The sequence below is a fragment of the Ovis canadensis genome, chromosome 11 (genome assembly GCF_042477335.2).
Source record: "Ovis canadensis isolate MfBH-ARS-UI-01 breed Bighorn chromosome 11, ARS-UI_OviCan_v2, whole genome shotgun sequence".
Taxonomy (NCBI): domain Eukaryota; kingdom Metazoa; phylum Chordata; class Mammalia; order Artiodactyla; family Bovidae; genus Ovis; species Ovis canadensis.
In genome coordinates, this window is record NC_091255.1 from 53,293,326 (window position 1) to 53,313,878 (window position 20,553).

The following is a 20,553-nucleotide window of genomic DNA, read 5'->3' on the forward strand; positions in this document are numbered from 1 at the left end:
GTCCCTCGGCTGCATGCTTCCCCTCCTTCGAGCCCTGAACACCATTCCTTCCCCATGCCAGGGCTTCACCATGAGAGAAGCGGGAAGAATTCCTTCCAGAAGCCTTCTCGCCTGCCCAGTCCCACCTCCAGGAGGCTCTTGCCTCAGACGATCCCCAAATGTCTCTTTTTACATCTAAGAAGCCTCAGACAGGGCACAACTGAGGTCTCCCCAAGGCAAGTCATGACTCTCTGATGCTGGCCTAGGAGTCTGGCGCGCTGTGGGGGGAGTAAGCAGGGACCACACAGCGCTGATGGAGCCCGCGGCGGGCAGGGGGTGCTGGGGTGGCTAACAGTGCAGGTGGCATCTCTAGGCATTGGAGACCAGGATGCTGAAGTCAGAGGAGCTCACTGGTCCAGGAGCATTTGCACAAAAAGTCTGAGCCAGGGGGCCAGCACTGGAGGCTTTACTGGTTTTGTCTAGTCATTTCTCTGGGGAGGCGGGGGTTGACAGCTTAAAATGGATTTTCAGGAATAATGGATTCCCTTTCATGGTTCCCGGCACCGAGCTGCAACGCAAAAGAGAGAGTGTCACTTGGGCCCTGGTGGGAAGGACAAAGGAGGGGTGAGCCCGGAGGCCTTTCTGAGGAGGGCACAGGGGCTCAGACGGCCTCTTCCTGCTGCGTGATGTGGACGGGCAGCTGCCTCTCTGTCACGTTCCTCCATCACCAGGAAGCGTGGGGTGCTGGAGAACCCAGAGTCCTCAGTCCTGCCTCGCTGGGCATATCCAGGGCCCAGGGCTGAGACCTAGGGGTGCTCAGTAGGAAAAAGCCTGAGTGCTTCCAGTGAGGGTGAGGCCGTCTACACTCATGGCAAGAAACCTCCTGATGCTAGAATGGCGTTCTAGTTCTGGCTTTCGAACCCAAGTCCCTGCCCCCGCCCTGGAGCGCTTACCCTCCATGGTCCCCAGGCCTCTGTCAGCCCTGGCCTTGGTACTGCACCTCGGCCCACCGGAACTTGTTTCCAGCAGCCTTTATGAGGTCACTGAGGTGGAGACATCACTCAGCCAGCCCCTCATTCCATTGTCCCCTGCCCCCACTTGGCTGTGTGAGGAGTGGGCCCGCCTGCACATCCTGGGGGGAGCCGTGGGGCAGCCTCACTTACTCTTTTGCAGCTCCTTTTGGCTGAGGGGACGTGGTCGGGGACTGGAGAAACTTCAGCTCGCCTTCAATGGTGGCCCTCTTGAACCCTGGCTTTCTGAGGTCAAGGCAAGGGTGAGGGACGTCCTCATCTTCTCGCTTTGGGACATCCTGCGTTTTCCTGGCTTCTCCTGGTTCCTCTGGCGGCTTCTCATCCTTCGTGAGTTTTCCCTGCTCTGGCTCATCCGTAGTGGGTTGGGCAGCATGACCCACGGCAGGCTCTGTGGGAGGTGGCTTGGCCTTCTGGGGTGTGCTCTTGATCACGTGCTGCAAGCTGGGCAGGTCCATCCTGCTGGAGGAGGCCATGGCCAGGGTTGATGCGAAATTGATCAGCTCTTCCAGGCCCATGCTGGGCGTGCAGAGGGACAGCTCGGGGCTTGGTGTCTTCTGGGAGGCTTTGTCTAGAGGGCCTTGCTGGGCGCTGGAGTCCTGGCTCTGCTTCTTGGAGCTCTCGGTGTCCTTGGGGACCGTCTGTTGGGCTGGGCATCTGGTGGTCTTTTCTGTGCTCTTCTGGACGGTCTGCGTGCTGATCACTGGCTGCAGGCTGTGTTCTGACACCTGGATGAGCCTGTCTACCCAGAAGAGGTGCCTGGAGGTCTGCACATGGATGGAACGGTAGTCCTCGTCCATGGAACTCACGTAGCTGGAGTTGGACCTCATGCTCAGCTGTCTGATGTCAGGCTTTGTTAGCGCATCTCCATAGGGTTGTGGGGACTCTTCCCTGTATCCCTGGGGCTCGGGGTCTTCCTGTTTGGCCTTGGGCTCTGCCTGTGGGAAGGGCTTGGGCTTCTGTTCTGGCTCCACTTGAGGGAGCTCTTCTTCGGGAAGCTCTGGCCCTAGCAATTCGTCCTCCAGCTGAAAGGTTTCAACAGGAAGCTGAGGCTGCGCCTGGCACCCCCACCCCAACCGCCACGGTTCTCCCCATCCCCCCATTCTCTGCCCGGCCCCACCCCGCACTGTCCTTCTGCTCACTTCCTCCCCAACACTTGCCTCCTCCAAGTGACCTGCTTGGGGCAGGGAGGCAGTGGGGGCAGCTGGTGAGGGTGGGTGTGCATGTGTGTGCCAGCCCTGGCCTGGTGCTAGGGTTGGTCCCATAATTGTCCAGGGTGGGGGCTTATCAGGCTTTAGACAAGATGGGCCTCAAAGACCCCTGCCCCTGGCCTCCTACCTCCCCCTAGGAGGTGATACGGTCTGCAGTTACCTCCATGTCATCTTCCTCTTGTATTGGCTGGAACTGGTTTCGGTTTATGTCACCCCTAAGACAGAAGGAGGCACAGGGTGGATGTCAGGGCTCCTGCAGTAGGAGGAGTAGCATCTGGGGAGGGTCTCTGGTGCCCTTAAAGCCTCCTGCCTTGTGCAAGGACTGGCAAGATGCTCCCAGTTCACTCCCCTGGTGGTGCCCACTCCCACTGAGAATCCCATGGCAGACTCATATTCTCAAACTTCAGTGAGTTCAGAAAGCACCTAGAGAGCTTGCCAAGTTGCTCCCTTCCCCCTACAATCTTTGCAGAGGAGACTGACTCCTTGGGGGAGGTCCCCCTATCCAACAGTCCCCTTCTTAGAAGCTTGTGTCTTTTATTTCAGCTGGAGGTGAAGCCCAGAAATCTGCATTTTAATCTAGCATCCCAGTGGGCCAGTGTCTTGCAAGCGGCTCATCACAGAGGGAGAAGCCCAGAGGGACACCCTCTCCAGAACCTGCCGGCTCTTAGCTCAGCAACTCTGAAGTACAAGGGTGTGTGTGGAGGGTACCCTTGGTTCTTATTGCTAGTTGGCTGCCATCTCAACCGCTGCCCTCAGTCATTGTAACCTTTCTCTTATTTAGGCACCTGCCCACCCTCCCCTTGGACAGTTCTGATCTCAAAGAAAGGCAATGCTAAGGGGTCAGGCTCCATCCATGTCCTGGGTGTACCCCACCACCCTTCAGTCCCTCTCCAACCTGAGGGATTGGGGACGGAAGCAGAGCAGGGGATGGCCTCCATCCCCACCCCTGCTGCCTTTTGGTCTGGATGCTGGCCTTGGGGAGATTTTGGAAATAAGCAAGATAGAGGGAGATCCTGGGTGAGGGTGGGTGATCTCGGGGGTGGGGGAGAAGTCCTATGATGATGGGGGACTGGTTCTCACTGTGAATCCATAATGTCCACCGACTCTTTGCCACAGCAAGGAAATCCATTGGCACCTGGCAGGGAGAAGGACGTGAGGGCAGGGGACCTGCAAGTGCAGACAGTCCCTGAGAGAGTCCGGAGCTCAGGCTGGTGGCACTGCTGCAGCCACCCCTCTCCTTCCCTGTCCCTTACCGAAGCCCACGCGCCATTCCCTTGCCCATCCTGCCCCTTGCCAGCATCACCAGGACCCCATCCTCCACGTCTGCTCCCTCCCACCTTTCGTGATCCATCACTGTCTTCCATTAGGGCAAATACGAATAATAGTGGTTACTTCCATTCACTGAGTGCTAGAAACTAGCCCAGGGATGGTGTTGAGCACGTTATAGGCTTTAGTTCTTTGAGTGAAAGCAAAACATGAGAAGAGGTTCATTTGCCCAAGGTCCCTCAGCTGATCACTCAGGAAGTCAGGACTTAGATGCAGGCTTCACTTAAGGAACTCTTTACTGCCCTGCCCTGAATGCCATCCTATCCTGGAGCCTGTAAATGTGCGGGGTTCTCCGTCGCACCCCAGGTGAACTTTCTTCATCTTTTCCATTCCTGCCCTTGCTCCCCTTTCTCCACTGTGTCTGGCCAGGCTTCAGATCTGCCACTCACTCTCATCCTAGCCACTCTTATCCTGTCCTCTCTTCCCCCGGCTTCTCATGCCATTTCACATCCTGGGATCATCTATTTCCAATGCCAGGCCAGAGTTCTCACCCCAGGTGCTTGATTTGAGGTGACACTTGCGTGCTAAGTTGATTCAGTTGTGACTGACAGTGTGACCCATGGATTGTAGCCTACCAGGCTCCTCTATGCCATACCCTCCTCCAGGGGATCTTACCAACTAAAAGATCGAACCTGCATCCCTTAGGCCTCCTGCAGTGGCAGGGATATTCTTTACCACTAGTGCCATGTGGGAAGCTCATCTGTTTATTTCGCAACATGAAACATCCTTTGTAGAGGAGATTGGCTCCTTGGGGTACGTTCCCCCTCATAGTCCCCTTTCCTAAAAGCTTGTATCTTTTATTGCAGAAGCTTCTCTTCCATCTTTTGGTGATAGGGGCCGCCAGGCTGTCCCATTCTCTGAGCCCCAGGATGGTGGATAGGGGTTGATGGTGGGGCCGTTATGGCAATGAGCAAGCCTGGATCCCTATGAGCCTGCAGTGTGACAGGAAGTGACAGCCTTAGCCCTGGGAAGAACTGCTCCCAGGATTAGCTTAGAAGGATTAGAATGTGCTGTGGCCTCTTCCTAGAGGTGGAGAGGCTGGCGAGGGTCCTTGCATGGCTGATATTGGGTCCTGGGCTTTGGGTTGCTCCATGCACTTCCTAGCTGATGCTAGTGGTAAAGAACCCACCTGCCAGTATAGGAGATGTGAGAGACATGAGTTCAGTCCCTGGATGAGGAAGTTCCCCTGGAGGAGGAAATGGCAACGCACTCCAATATTTTTGCCTGGAGAATCCCACGGACGGAGGAGCCTGGTAGGCTACTGTCCATAAGGTCACAAAGAGCAGCCGGACAGGATTGAAGTGACTTAGTAAGCATGCACCCACAGGTTCAGCCTGGGCCTGGGATCCTGGATCAGCTGGGTGACTGAGCTAAGAGTGCACCAGGGGCAGGCTCCCAGCAGCCAGCTCAGTGGTCTCTTCAGAACTCATCACTTCTTTGACCACCATGCTTTCTTTGACCATCCCTCAACTTCCTCCCCACATCTCTTCTGCTCCATTTCTGCCTGCCCCAGCTGCTGCTATGCCTCAGGCTTCTGACCCCACAGCCTTCTTTTGCTTTGTGGTTATTCAGTTGCTCAGTTGTGTCCAACTCTTTGTGATCCCATGGACTACAGCACACCAGGCTTCCCTGTCCTTCACCATCTCCCAGAGCTTGCTCAAACTCATGTCCATTGAGTAGGTGATGCCATCCAACCAGCTTGTCCTCTGTCATCCCCTTCTCCTCCTGCCTTCAATCTTTACCAGCATCAGTGTCTTTTCCAATGAGTCTCCCTTCATATCAGGTGGCCAAAATTTTGGAGCTTCAGCTTCAGCTTCAGCATCAGTCCTTCCAATGAATATTCAGGATTGATTTCTTTAGGACTGACTGGTTTGATCTCCTTGCTGTCCATGGGACTCTCAAGAGTCTTCTCCAACACCACAGCCCAAAAGCATCAATTCTTTGGCACTCAGCTTTCTTTATGGTCCAACTCTTGCATCCATACATGACTACTGGAAAAAATATAGCTTTGACTAGATGGACCTTTGCTGGCAAAGTAATATCTCTGCTTTATAATATTCTGTCTAGCTTTCTCATAGCTTTTCTTCCAAGCGACAAGCGTCTTTTAATTTCATGGCTGAAATCACCATCTGCAGTGATTATGGAGCCCAAGAAGATAAAATCTATCACTGTTTCCATTGTTTCCCCATCTATTTGCCATAAAGTGATAGGACTGGATGTCATGATCTTAGTTTCCTTTGCTTGTTTTACAAAGTTTCTCTGGGAAGTTTAATCAACACCTAAAAGCCTTAACTCTTCCATAAAAAGCACTTGGATATGGATAGAAGGAAAAATTATGATGGTATGCACCTCACTGCTGCACTGGGGTTTAGAAGCAAAAATCTGAGGTTGACTCAACTTGGGGCCTCTATATTCAACCTGGGAATGTTCTATTAGGGATTCACGTGACATTTGGTAGTGTATGAAGTAATTTTGACTTCCAACTGTGGATTGCTTTATATAGAAAGGCATTGATTTTGTATCCTGCAACCATCCTAAAATCTTATTGGTTCTAGTAGCTTTTTTAAGATTCCATAGGGTTTTCTACATAAACAATAATATCTGTGACTCAACATAGTCTGTCTTCTTCCTTTTCAACCTGGATGTCTCCAAGTTCCTTTTCTTGCCTTATTGCACTGAGAATAATCTCTGGAACAATGTGGAACAGAATTGAGAGTAGATATTCTTGCTTTGCTAGTGAGCTTAGGGGAAAAGTATCCAGTATTTCATTCTGAAATATGTTATAGTTTTTCTCATAGATGCTATTTATCAGGTTGAAGAAGTTTCCTTCTATTCTTACTTAATTTTTAAATAGGAGGGGATGTTGGGTTTTATCTGATGCTTTTTCTGAGTTTATTGAGATGATGTTTTTCTAATATTCTGTTAATATATAAGTTATGTATGTATGGCTATATGTGCTTAGTTGCTCAGTCATATCTGACTCTTTGTGATCCCATGGACTAAAGTCCACTAGGCTCCTCTGTCCATGAGATTCTCTGGGCAAGAATACTGGAGTGGGTTGCCATGCCTGCCTTCAGGGGATCTTCTCAACCCAGGAATGGAACCCAGGTCTCCTGCATTGTAGGCGGATTCTTTACTGCCTGACCCACCAGGGAACCAGGGAAGTTATATATAGCATGTGCTACATATATTACATATTATTCTGCTAATAATTCTATTATAATTTGTTTATGGTGAGATCTTTATTCCTGGGATAAATCTCACTTGATCACAATGTACTATCTTTTTATATATTGTCAAATTTTATTTTCTAACTTTTAAGATGAATTTCCACATATATGTTCATGCGGTCTATTGGTACACTATTTTCTATTCTTATAATGTCTTTCTTTTTATAATGTCTATGATGTAAGGTTTTGACAGTAGAGTAATGCTGGTCTCATAGAATGAGTTGAGACATGTCTCGTCTTCAATTTTCTGAGTTTGTGTAAAATTTTTACTATTTATTTATTATGTTTGGTAGAATTCACAAATGAAGCCTGTGGACCTGGACCTGGAGTTTCTTTGTGAGAAGATTTTTAATTACAAATTCAACTTAAAAAATAGATACAGGGTTATTTAGCCTACCTATTTATTTTTTATTGTGGCAAAATACACATATCATAAATTGCCCTTTTAAAATTATTTTTAAGTATGCAGTTCAGTGGCATTAAGTATATTATCATGCAGCCATCACCACTATCCATTCCCAGAATATCTATTTCTTCTTGAGTGAGGTTTTGGAGTTTGTATTTTTTTTTAAGGAATTTATCCATTTCATCTAAGTTGTCAAGTTTATTGGCATAAATTATTCCTAATATTCCTTAATTATTTCTTTTCATATCTGCAGAGTCTATAGTGATGTTACCTCTTTCATTCCTCATGCTGGTAATTTTTGTCTGTTTTTTTTTTTCCCCTTGTCCAGTTTGGCTGTAGATGTATCAGTTGTATGGGTCTTCTCAAACCTGCCAGAGATATATGTCTGATTCCTGAGTGGTCACATTAAAGTAATATCTGCAAAGCAATAGGCTCCTGCAGTCATAGGCTCCCAATCAGCTTTTTATGATTTCACTCTTATACATGGACAACCAAGCATCACTAGGCATTTGAGAAAACTGCTAACATAGGAGAGCTAGACTGAGAGAAGAGACTACTCCAGAACACCAGAAGAGAAACAAGGGAACTGAAAAATTCTAATCATCTTCAGAGACTCAGAGTTTAAGATATTCAGCAACATATATATTGCATCCAAAGAACACGAACAGGATACTATTTTAAAAAGAACTATGAAGAGAAAGACCTTTTTAGCAAACAATTAAAAAATAAAATACAGAGAATATTCCTAGAAGGTAGAACTAAAATATCAAGACGATGTGAGAGAAAAGGATCAAAAGGAAATCCAATGCTGGGTTATAGAAAGGAGATTCAGAAAGAATGGAGACCATGGAGAAGAAAAGTGAAATCAGTATTTCCCTGAGCTGAAGGATGTCATTAGCTTAAAAATGTTTGCTGAATACCCAGCACTATAGATGCCAAAAGATCTTTGCTCTAAAAGTTCATTGCACCAGGAACAAAGGATTCCTAAATACTTCTAAGTGAAAAACAAGTTACCAACAAGGGAAGGAGAATCATACTGGCGGTGGAGTTAGCAATACAGTTGCTTTTAACATTCTGAGGGAAATGGTTTTTAACCTAGAATTTTATATCCAGCAAAACTATCATTTCAGACATGGAAAAGTAAGAAAGTTTATTTCTTTTTTTTTTTTTGGAAGTTATCTGAGGATGTGCTAACACAAAATAAAGGTGTAAAACAAGAGAGTCAGGGATGAAAAAGCATATCCAACCCAGGAAAGCAGCTGAATCCCAGATGTTAACTGTATAGAGGCCTACACATTGGGGCAATAGGATGAAGGATCCTGGCCAATAGGTCTCTGAAATAAAGAAAATCTAACAGAATAGTTAACTAAATGTAGAGGTTGAAGAAAACAAAGACTGTGATGAAAGCCAGGAGTATATGTAAAAGGCCACTAAAAAACAAAAACAGGAAAAACAAAAAGCTGTATGAGAAAGAAAAGGTAATTATGGTACCTTTTATGGCTCAGCAGTGAACAGTTTTCATGTCATGATAATAAATCCTGTTTATTAACTTTCAACATTTAGAATCAATATATAGGCAAAATTTGGAAAACATAATTATGGTTATGGGACAATGTGAATGCTATCAACCTTGATATTAAAAAAACCAAACATACAGGTTAGAGTCTTTGGGAGCTACAAGGCAGGAAGAAAAGTTGAAGGAAAAGGTAGGGTCACTAAAACATCTTACTATATGTGTGTCAAAAGATACTCTCTAAAGTTGATGAAAAAATAAATAAATTTACAAAGGCATTAGCAGATTAAAAATAATTGATGTTGGGAAGGTGGGGCAGGGTGGTTTCCATTAGAGCGGGTAGGTGGTCCAAGAAGAAGCCTGTCAGCTTGTGGAGAGATGAGATGGTAACCAGGCAGAAAAATCGTTCAAATGAAACAGTGGTGGTGGCTCTGAGGAGTGAGGCTGGGGATGTGGTATAGGGGATTCTTGCTTTTCAATCACTGAATAAGCTCTTCAGTACTATTTAACCATATGCATGTATTTCTTGGATAAAGTTAAAAAGAAATGTTGAGCTCCAGGGGTACTTCCCTGGTGGTCCAGTGGCTAAGACTCTGCCATCCCAATGCTGGGGGCCCAGGGTTTGATCCCTGGTCAGGGAACTAGATCCCACATTGCCACAACTCAGAGTTGGCATGCTGCAACTAAAGATTCCACATGCCACGACGAAGATTGACGGTCTTTATGGAGATTGAAGGCCTGGTGTAGCCAAATAAATATATTTTTAAAAGGTTGAGGCCGGCTATTGTCCAGGGACTGTGCTAAGGGCAGAGGACACAGTGATGAACATACACAATCTCTGCCCCTTGGAGCTTTCAAGCCTGTGGCTGTAACCACAGGAGAACCCCCAATCTCTATTTCATACTCCCACTTTGACCCTCCAATTTCTATTTCTTACTCCCATTTCTCCTGAGTTCTAGACTTAAAGCAGTCACTGATTACACATTTTTCCCTCAGGGGGCCTCAACTTCACTTTGTTTAAAACCCTATGGATTCCTTGTCAAAGCCTGAGATGAGTAGTTTGAATAGAATTCCCCTTTACTATTGTTATGACTAGGTGAGCTAGGGGCTCATCTCTTCCTAAAGACCTCCCAGACTCTACCCCAAGCCCCCCCCCCCCACCCCCCACAGCAGACCTCTATCTAAGTGCACAGCTTCTTGCTGACCCTCAGTGAGAGGTGGGTTGGGTGTGTGGTTTGCTTACTTTGAATCTCTGATCCTCTACACAGAGTCAGGCACAAGGTGGAGTCTCAGCAAAAGTCTGTGCAAAGAATGGTTCCCTGGGACTTCGCTGGTGGTCCAGTGGTTAAGAATCTGCCTGTCAATGCAGGGGATACAAGTTCGATCCCTGGTCTGGGAAGATCCCATCTGCCATGGAGCAGCTAAGCCCATGCGCCACAATTGCTGAGGCCATGCTCGAGAGACTATGCTCTGCAACAAGAGAAGCCACCGCAACGGGAAGCCCGTGCGCCATGGCTGGAGAGTAGCCCGCTTGCCACAACTAGAGAAAGTCTTTGCACAGCAATGAAGACTCAGTGCAGCCAAAACTAACTAACTAAATAAAATTATTTTTAAAAAGAATAGTTTCCTTATTCCTCTCACCCTACGAAACTCTTCAGATTATCTCCCATTTTTGGCCTCAAGTTCATACCTTGGTGTCCAGACTCTAGGATGGCCAACACAGTTCTGCATGTTTGACCCATCTTCCTTTCCAATCTCTCATCTCTTGATAAGCTCCTCTCCCTGGTTTTTTCATTTATCCTATCACCCCAGTTAGAGACCTGGGTCACTTGTAGCCTCCTCTCTTCCCCAGCTCCTGACTTTCCCACCACTGTTAATGACCTAGTGCACATCCTTTCTCCATCTCCACTGCCTCTCTCCTCTTCCGACACCAAAGTCAACACAAACCCAGGACTCATGACCGCCTCAACACTCGGTGCTGAGTGCTTTGCATGCATTCAGCCCTCAGGGCCACATTCTGCACAGGTGGCCATGACTCTCCTCTCATAGATGAGGAAGTTTGCACAAGTCACACAGCTCTTAAGAATAGCGCCATGACCTGAACACAAGTCAGACTGGCTCCAAACCCCGTGGTGCTACCCACTGTGCTGACTGAAATTTCTCTAGGCCTCTAGCTGATGTAATACAATATGGACCACTGATCCACATTCCCCCTGACCCCGGCCCCAACCTGGGCATCTCAGTGACTGCAGAACAAGCCTGCTGCATCGCACCTGCTCACATCCAGACTCTAGGGTGGCCTCAAAGATCCTGCATAGTCTGATCCCTGCCTTCTTTTTTCGTCTCCTGGTATCCAGTTCCCTGCCTTGCCCCAAGCTCAAGAGGCCCTGGAGCATGGAGGGAACTTTTGGGCCTCAGTGCCTTTGCACATGCTGTTTTTGATACTCAGAAAGTCTCTCTCCTGATAAAAATCCTACTCATTCCTGACAGCCCAACTCAAATCTCCAATGTCATTATCTCTGTGACATACCTGCCTGTCTAACCCATATTTTAATTTTTAGTTAACTCATTAGACTCAGGGCCTAGCACAGAGTAAGAGTAAGTGCTGGCAAATAATAAATGCTAGAGAGAGTGTGACGGAGAAGGCAATGGCACCCCACTCCAGCACTCTTGCCTGGAAAATCCCAGGGATGGGGGAGCCTCATGGGCTGCCGTCTATGGGGTCGCACAGAGTCGGACACGACTGAGGCAACTTTGCAGCAGCAGAAGCAGAGAGGGTGTGAAGAAAAAAATTCCTCCTACGCTGTTTGTGGGAATGTAAATTGGTGCAGTCACCATTGAGAACAGTATGGAGATCCCTTAAAAAACTAAACATAGAGTTACCACAAGACCTTACAATTCCACTGGAGAACATCTGGAGAAAACTCTATTTTGAAATGATACCTGCACCCCAATGTTCATTATAGCGTTTACAATACTCAAGACATGGACGCAACCTAAATGTTCATCAACAGATGAATGCATAAAGATGGTGTGGTATATACACACACATACACACACTGGAATAGTAGTCAGTCATAAAAAATAATGAAATAATGCCATTCACAGTAACATGGATGAAGTGAGTGAAAATCTCTCAGTTGTGTCCAACTCTTCACGACCCCATGGACTATACGGTCCATGGAATTATTCTCCAGGCCAGAATACTGGAGTGGGTAGCCGTTCCCTTCTCCAGGGAACATGGATGGACCTAGAGATTACTACTGAAGAAGCCAGACAGAGAAAGACAAATATGATATGACTTATATGTGGAAACTAAAAAACAAACAAATGAACTTATTTACAAAACAGAGACTCTCCGACACAGAAAACATATGGTTACCAAAGGGGAAAGCAACTTCCCTGATGGCTCAGGTGGTAAAAAACCTGCCTGCAATGCAAGAAACCTGAGCTTGATTTCTGGGTTGGGAAGATGCCCTGGAGAAGGAAATGGCAGCCCTTTCCAGTATTCTGGCTTGGAGCATCCCATGGCCAGAGGAACCTGGTAGGCTCTATAGCCCGTGGGGTTGCAAAGAACTGAAAAGGATTGAGCAACTAACACTTTCCCTTTCAAGGGGGTGGGTGGGTAAGAATAACATGCACACTACTATATATTAAAATAGATAACCAACCAGCTGTATAGCACAGGGAACTACACTCAATATTTTGCAATAACCTATAAGAGAAAAGGATCTGAAAAAAAAAAATATATATATATATCACTGAATCATTGTGTTGTACACCTGAAATCAACACATTGTAAATCAACAGTACTTCAATTAAAAATACAATAAAATACAGTTCTCTAAGATTAAAAAACAGAAAAAAGAGAAGGGGATGCAATAAATACTGCAGGAGTGATTTAAGATGTCTGCATCAATTTGTTGAGGGGAAAGCTGTTCTCTGGTTGTTGATTTTTGGCACGTTTTGAAGGCTGGCCCATGTCGTCCTGGGAGAGAAAGTTCTGAGAAGAAAGCCTCCAATCCGGGGGTGGGGGAGATCTGGGCCCCCTTGTTAGAAACCTGGGAGATCCAGGGCCCTCAGGGGAAACCATCTTTGCTTAAGGGTACAGAGAGAAGTGCAAAGCACAACGGAGGGTCTCAGTGAAACATCTGTTGAAGCACACCGCCTTTCTCTGCAAAAGCCTCAAGCACCAACCACGGAAACACTTGATTTGATTTGGAGCGGGGGTGGGTTTCCTCTGCAGTTTGGGGTAATTCATATATCGCTTCCTGGGCACAAGGCCACCGCCCCTCATCCACGGGGACCGCGGGGGTCTGGCTGGGGGTCGACCTTCCTCTCCGGCGCCCGCCCGCCTCGGCCAATCCCCGCCCCCCAGCCCCTACCTCACTTTCACTTTTCCCGCCCGGCCCCGCCCCTGCCCCGCCGAGCGCCGCCCGCTCCCACCTGTCACCCCCATGCTGACCGAGACTCTGTACTGGAGGCGGGAGCGGGCTGGTGGCTGCTGCCCCTCCGCCTCCAGTGCGCTCTTTGGTGGCAGGCTGTCCGGGGCGGCAGAGATGCGGGGGGTGCGGTGGGGTAGAGGGGGGAGCCGGTGCCTGTGATGTCGCTGCCTCTGTGACGTCCCTGACGCGAGCCCCGCGGCGTGTGGGTGGGCTTGGCAGTTGGTGGAGGAGTCTTCCAGAGAATGGGGCTCCTCCTCGCCCCGCAGCCGGAGCTCCTCCTTGGGAGACATCCAGGAGGCGCTGCTCTCTGCTGTCGGCCCAGATGGGTGGACGATGGAGCCTGGTAAGCCTGAGGTCTGCTGGGCTGAGCTTTTATCTGCCCTGGGCACACTGGCATAAGGCCGCTGCACCTTCTGTGTTCCCAGGATCTTCCAAGAACCTGCTGAACTTGCCACCTTTGCCCCAAGGTATACACATTTATCTGTGCACACGAACTTGGACATAGATTCCTGTTGTAGAGCCAGATTAGACGAGGCACCCTGTGTGCCAGTGACATCCATCCTGGGGTTCTGTCCCAGCGCCAGGGAGTCTACTTTGGGAAAGTCACCTCTGAGCACGTGCAGACACCCAGCTGGCTGGAAAGGCTGGCAGTTCAGGCCCATTCCCAGTCCAGTTCCCTGGGAGCCTCAGGGACAGAGGACTGAGTGGGACAGTCTTGATTCTGGGCATGCAGTCTGCCGCCACTACCCCACTCCCCTCAGCCTGGCACCGTCTGGCCAGGGACTTCCCAGCTGTCACCATGTGGGACATCTTGTCTGACTGGTCTGAATGGATAGCCTAGAGGTAGGACTGGAAGTGTCACTGGGAGGAGTGGTGGGAAAGGGCTGAAAACAGTCTTTGCCCAGGGTGGGGCAAGATTGGATAAGATCCCATCAAGAAGCCAGAGGGAGGCAGCTGGTAGGATGTGAGGTTCAGGGCATAGGCAGGAGGGAGTGGAGATAACCACGGTCCAGACACACTTGTCATTACCTCAAACTTTATTGCTTACAAAGTTATCTACCATTGCAACTCTGCAGTGCGAATGCTGCAGTTCTTCACATCCTGGGGGCTGGGAGTCTCTCCCTGGGGAGGAGTAATGGCTAAATGTGGATAGCTGGGCAAAGGCCACCTGGCAAGGTATGGGGTCGAGCTTCTCCCCAGATGGAATCTCAGGGGATACCCCCTTACCCCTCAATAATTCACAGTTGATTAATGCTACATGAGTCCTGATCAGCTGCCCCCCAAAAGAAGAGGCTGGCCTCGGGGCGGTGGGGGGGGGCACATCTTAAGGAAATCTGGAGGAGGTTTGAGGGGTCACATGCATGAAGAAGGGTCAAGAACTCAGTCTGTTCCCCCATCTCCTGGCTTGCTTGTGCCCATGCAGAACCGCTAGCCTGCCCTCCTGGAGGGCAGCCATGAAAGTGCTTTGAGGTCATCAGAGTGCAAAGTGCCGCTGGCGGTGCCCTGGAGACCAGGGGCGGCAGGGTCAGAGTGTCCTGGGAGGCTCGTGTGAGGGTGTGGAGGGCCGGGGCCTGGCTAACAGGAGCGCCCGCGTCGGGTGCTTTCTGCGGAGTCGATCGCGCTCTGTCCTCAGAGCGTTCCTGTCGGGTAGGCCTCATGTCGCCCTCCACTCCCACAGCTGAGTGAGCTGAGTGCCAGCTGGGCAGGGGCAGTGCTGGGCCTGCGGCTGGGCTCGGGGCCTGCTGCTCCGGGGCAGACTGGGGGCTGGTGGCAAAGGGGCACGTGCTTGGGGGCTGAGAACCATGTCACTTGAACGCCTTGTCTGGTTCTTCTGAAGCTGACCTCCCCTCAGGGCCTGAGTCGCGGTACCCTGAGGAGTGGCATTCTCTCCCAGGGAGACCCCTCCCTGGGAGACCCCCACGTCAGGCGTTTCTCCCTCCCTGGCCTGAAAAGCTCCTAGTGCTAGAAGAGGGGTTGGTGGCCAGGCACAGCCGGACAAGGGGGTCAGAGGGGCCCCTCCATGAACGCAAGGGGAGGCACACCTGCCGCCCCAGTCCTGGCCTGGGCCTGGGGGAATCGTTAGACGCTCCCACCTGCCTGGAAACCGAGGGCAGGGGCACCCCCCTCTCCTGACCTGGGCCAGAAGCCGCTCTCCCCTGACTGCCAGCAGGTGGCCACTGATCCTAACACAGTCAGGCCAGCTTGTCGGGACCAAGGCAGAGAAGACCCTCTGTTCCTCGTGGGAAGGCCTCCTGTCTTCCCCCTCCTCTCCTGTGGGCTCAGGCAGAACCCAGGTGGAAGATCCCGGGAGGTGCTCTGTTGGCACCGCCTTTCTGCTGCCAGCCCCTGGTCCCACTGTTGAGCCACGGGCTGGCAGAGCTCCGGGAGCAGGCAGAGCCTGTGTCTCAGGGCAGCACTGAGCACCGAGAAGGAAGGCCGCTTCTGGCCGAGTGGAGCCAGTTTTAGAAGGCTGCTTAGGGCCTGTTCTCCAGCTGGCCGTGCTTGACCCTCCAGCTCCAGGCGAAGCTGCCGTCTGGGGCCAGGGTGCACTGCAAGTCGATGCCTGAGTCCGGCACCTCCATGTCGTAGCGCACGGGCTGCCCGTCCTTGGTCACCAGGCTGAAGGCTGCAGCTGGGATCTGGGGGCAGAGCAAACCAGGGGGCCTGAGAGCAGCCGGGGTGCTGAAGGGTCCCAGCAGAGCAGAGCTGATGGCTTCCTGCTACACTGGGAGATACTTCCCTCCAACGCAGCAGGCAGCCTTGGAGTATTATCTGCCTTTCATTCTGGAAGACTTGGAGAATCTCACCCAGCCCAAGTGGGTGGGGATCCTGAGGACCCCTCAGTCACCACTGCCAGTCTTGCCCTGGGACCCGGGGGGCGGGCGGGGGGGGGGGCGGACATCACAGGGCCAACTATTCCCTCTGGTGCCGTGTCTACTTATTCGAAAGCTTCCTTCCTGGAGGACTGAGCTAGGCACACTGGATTCTGGGAGTCTGCCCCTCAGCAGGCACCTGCCCCTCACCTGGCTGCTGATGCCTGTTGCGATGTCTCCCACCTTGGCCCGGTGGAATTCCCGGATGTGCAGGTGTTCGCCATTGAGAGACTGTATTTGGACTTTCACACCTAGAAGTCAGGCAGGGTGACCATCAGGAGAGTGGCTGCAAGCTCCCTAAGGCGCCCTAGGGAGGGGGAAGCAAGGTGGCTGAAGAAGCTGCAGAGATGGCTTTAGGATGGAAGGGCTGTAACGTTATACCCCTGCTAGCTCTCCATGGCCATGTTCTGCCAGTACTGGAAGTCTGGCCTGCACAACGCAAAGGGCTAAGGTTGGCTCCTGTGTGGAAGCAGTACTCCAGCTTATACACACAAAGCAGAAAGGAGCTGGAAGCAAAGATTCTTAAATTGGGTTGTGGGCAACTTAGATGGTAAGGTTCCCTGAGGTGGGACAGCCTCTGGCCAGGCATGGGGCTTGATGCCATGAGTCACACTGGCCCTGGAAAGGCCAGGGAACTGTGTGCTGATTAAAGCCTTGTTCTATCAAAATCACAGAATGACCTCTGCAACCACACTTGAAAACAAAAAAGTTCCGCATGTGTTGTCTTTCTCATCTTCCGACTTCAAATCCCAGAGGAGGATCTCAGGAAACCTATTGCTAAGCTCTGTCTCTTTTCTTCTATTTTTTGGCCACACCCCACGGCATGTGGGATCTCAGTTTCCTGACCAGGAATTGAATTTGCACCTCCTGCATGGAAGGCAGTCTTAACCACTGGACCACTGGGCAAGTACCTCTTGCTGAGTTCTTGATTAAAATGCTCATGGGCTCCTGTTTTTCCCTTTCCCTTCAAAAGTTCAGGTTTTTGACTCCAAGCTAGGAGAGACTGCTCTCTACCCCCAGCTAGAGGCTTCTGGGACTCCATCAGCTACCCATGAGGGGCCATGGTCCTTCACTGCCCCGTAAGGAAAGGCTCTGAGTTTAGTTTACTCTAAACTGACTCAGTGGCCAGGCACTTCAAGTTCTGGGTGCCAGGTACCTTCCTCCTCTCCCGTCCCCACTGTGCCCTACCCTCAGACTCCCCAGTCCCAGGCAGAGATCAGGGGACTGTACCGTTGAAATAGCTTGGTGTGTCAGTGGGCCGCCCCCGGGCCAGCACCATGTTCCAGCTGGAGCTGCGGGCCTCCGCCTGGCTGCTCCACGAGTGCACGCCGGAACTCAGTGTGTCCCGTGAGCTCTGAGAAGCCTTGGACGGGTTCTAAAACGAGAGTGGGCACAGACTCAGGTCCCTGGGCTCAGGGAATCTTCTCTGGCCTTGGTCTGCTTTGGCGAGGAAGTGCTCCTGGCTTGGGCTGGAGTGTGGCTCTACTGGTCACTACTGGACTCAGCACGGGGCTGAATTCTTGAGGGTCCCGGGCTGGAGGAAGGTGACGATTATTCTCTATGGGGACTAAAGCCCAGCCTTTCCCCTCACTATCTTAGTCACCAAACCAGTCCTGCATTCCCAGGTATGCTGGAGATGGACTGTTTCATTCTGAGAAACCAGGACCCCCCAGCCCCAACAAGGACCCCTCCTGTAAGAAAGGGGCGACCCTATCACCTGCCCTTTACCCTCTACCTGCACTTAACACCTCCACAGGGTGGACACAAAGCCACCAGCCCTGTGCCTAGGCTCCTGGTCCATGGCCCACAGCCCACTCACCTTCTCACTGTCGTCTGACAGGGAGAGGCTGTCGACGCTGAGGCACGAGAGGATCTGCTCCTGCTCCTCCAGGGAGAACGGCTGGGACAGGCTGTTCAGAAATAACTCTGCAGAGAGAAGCAGAAAATGACTGTGAAGGACCGGGAGGGGTCTGGGCTCACTGCACGGATCGCTGAGCCCAGGGTGGGGGCTGGCTATGGAGAGGATGAAGCCAAGGCCTTGGGGCAGGGCCCAGGCCTATGTCCAGGGCCCTGGAGGCCGCAGCTGCCCATACCTATCTCCAGCTGCTGTAGCTCCTGCTCAGGAAAGGTTGCCTTTCGCTCAGGTGAGCTGGGGTTCCTGGTGGGGGCTGGATCCAGGGAGGACAGGGGCAATGGATCCCATGTCCCAGACTCCTCCTTGCCCCAGTGCAGGCTGGGCGACTTGCTCTGCTCTGGGGGGTCTGGAGGTGGAGGAGGCTGGAGCTTAGGGGCCCCGCCTGCTGCGTCCTTAGCCGGCTGCAGCCCCGGGGCCCCTGGTGAGAGCTCCCCTGGCGGGGCATGCAGGGTCTGGTGAGGGTGGCCTTGGCTTGGCGGTGGGTGGGCTTGGAGTGGCAGTGGATGTCTTGGTTCTTTGTACTCTCCTCTCCAGGGACTCCTCAGACCTCCCACTACAAAACAGAGGACACGCGGTGAGGAGGGAACGGGCCAGGCCGGGTGGCCTTTTCTGAGCAGAGAAGCACCTGAAGTGGGCAGGGAGGGTGGTCCCTTGCCCAGCCAGGACATGATTTCAGAGGGCACTGCGTGGTCTTCACAGGAGGCTTCTTTCTTAAGGTGGGTCCTCTCACAAAAATAGAACAGTATTTGTTTTATTCCATTTTCCTTCCAGGTAACAGTTGGAAATTTAAAAATTATAAAATTGGCTCCAGAGAAGGACTTTGTTAATATTAATAGTATTATAAAGGGAAGATTTAAAAATAGCTCTGGGGTAATGCCCACTCATAGCTTCCAGGAGAATGGGCCTCGCTGACCCTCTGCGTCTTACCCTTCCCTTCCCGACAGTCAGTGCTTCCTGAGGGGGCACTATCTCTCTGGAGTGGTGGGGGGCAGTTCAGGCATTATAAATGGGCGGGCCATTATAACTACCATCTATGTTTGGGGTGGGGGCCATGCAAGGTGTCTCTCCTGTTTTACTCAATCCCTATTCGTTCTCCTCACCACTGCCTTTCAAGTCCTGACACTTCCCTCCCTTGCACCCCACTGATGTTCTATCTTCAGTAGACATCAAAAGTCCAATATGTCACTTTAGGTCTCACTGAATTCTTGCTAAGTGTGTGTTGTTTTTATCGATTTTTAATTTACACAAACGGCACTGTATTCTAGGCCTTGCTCTCTTGGTCCCTGCTTCACCAGGCACTATAGTTTTAAGATCCAGCCAGGTTGCCCTGTGAACACCGAGGTGCTTTTACTGCTGTGGGTGCTGCGTGGAGCATCCCGTACCCCACCCCACCCCATCCCACTCCCACCACTGGCCTCTTCGTGTTCCCAAGGAGGGACACCCAACTGTGCCCATCTCCCCTCCCACAAATGACACTCTAATGTACATCCCCAGGTGTGTCCCTCATGGATCTGGGCAGAGTCTCTTTGGCAGTGTGCCCGGAGTAGGGTGCAGGGTCCCAGGTCTGCAGACATCTGTCTGAGTGCGGCCAGGTGCCCTCCAGCAGAGCCCACGGGCCACTGTCCCATATCCCCACCCATAGTTGGCACCACCAGCTTTCTGACTTTCTCCCACACAGATGGCTAGAAAGTGATACCTGGCTTTATTTCACATTCTCTGATACTAATGAGTTCAAGCCCCCTTTATATGTTGTGACCTCATTCCCCCATCTCCTGAGCATGGCCTCTGCATCAAGGTACAGTACTAAGCACTTGGACTCATGTGACCTCAGTCTTCCTAACAGGCCTGAGGTTGGTGCCATGCCCACGCTCTAGATGGGGAAGCCAAGGCTCTTGAGATGCTGAGTATCTTGTTCTTGACCACCACACAACCCCACCGGCTCTCTCTCTCCCTGCAGCCAGCGCGGGGCTCTTACCGTGCTGCAGCGCCAGGCTGACCTTCCCCCCCAGCTCCACTGCAGATGCTCGGTGGACCGGCTCTTTCCTGAGCCCCTCCTGGATGGCCTGGGCCGTGAGCGGGGCACAGGAGGCCGGGATCTCCCTCACAGGTGGAGGCTCACTGGCAATCTGGGGGTCAAAAGGCAACATATGAGACTCGCCTCCCCATCACTTCCTGCGCCTCACTTCCTTTTCTTGCTGCTCCCCACTCTCCCCTGTCCTGCTGTGCTGGGGTCAGTCAAAAGGACTAGAGCGGCCTGGTCTAGAGTGAGGGCTGGGACTTTTCCGAGAAGAAGGGGAAAGGGGCTTAGGTAGGACAGAACAGAGCAGGAGGTGAGGCGCCCATACCCCCCAGGCACCCACGACCCCCACAATCCTCAGGAGGACAGGTGGGGGTGGCCTGGGGTGTGGACACAAGAGAGCCCTGAACCATGAACTCAAGAAGACCCTTCACCCAGGATCTGCCCTTGGACCCTCAAATTTGGGTAGCCAAGAATTTAAGTCAGGATCCCACATCTCTGATGAGGCCCTTGCTTGCTCCTGCCTGCCACTGAAGGGCGGCCAACACGGGAGGCGCCACCAAGCCTGCAGCCTGGGCCCCTGGCCCTGCTGGCTGTCCCAGGTGCTCTC

At 51.4% G+C, this 20,553-nt stretch overlaps 2 protein-coding genes across 2 annotated transcripts in view; both read right to left on the reverse strand.

Annotated features, from left to right (window-relative positions):
• Positions 1-428: 428 nt before the first annotated feature.
• Positions 429-13,800, reverse strand: SPATA32 (spermatogenesis associated 32). Its single transcript, XM_069544105.1, has 4 exons — positions 13,079-13,800; positions 2,379-2,433; positions 1,143-2,032; positions 429-547 (listed from the first exon to the last, which is right to left on the reverse strand). The coding sequence occupies exons 1-4, from the start codon at positions 13,798-13,800 to the stop codon at positions 463-465; spliced, it is 1,752 nt and encodes a 583-aa protein (XP_069400206.1). The 3' UTR covers positions 429-462.
• Positions 13,801-14,157: 357 nt separating this feature from the next.
• Positions 14,158-20,553, reverse strand: part of MAP3K14 (mitogen-activated protein kinase kinase kinase 14) — a 43,098-nt gene continuing 36,702 nt past the window's right edge. Inside the window, exons 11-16 of the mRNA XM_069543677.1 lie at positions 19,902-20,052; positions 18,105-18,479; positions 17,831-17,937; positions 17,242-17,386; positions 16,162-16,262; positions 14,158-15,777 (exon numbers count right to left, since the gene is read on the reverse strand). Coding sequence (XP_069399778.1) covers positions 15,613-15,777; positions 16,162-16,262; positions 17,242-17,386; positions 17,831-17,937; positions 18,105-18,479; positions 19,902-20,052 — 1,044 coding nt within the window. The 3' untranslated portion in view covers positions 14,158-15,612. The remainder of the gene's footprint in view (positions 15,778-16,161; positions 16,263-17,241; positions 17,387-17,830; positions 17,938-18,104; positions 18,480-19,901; positions 20,053-20,553) is intronic.

Coding starts and splice junctions, on each gene's coding strand:
- SPATA32 (XM_069544105.1), bottom strand. CDS start 13,800: ATGGGCCTGAACTGCCAGCCTTTCCAGCCAGCTGGGTGTCTGCACGTG. Junction 2,434..13,078: donor GCGGGAAAAGTGAAAGTGAG/GTAGGGGCTGGG, acceptor CTTCTGTCTTAG/GGGTGACATAAACCGAAACC. Junction 2,033..2,378: donor AAGAGGAAGATGACATGGAG/GTAACTGCAGAC, acceptor GAAACCTTTCAG/CTGGAGGACGAATTGCTAGG.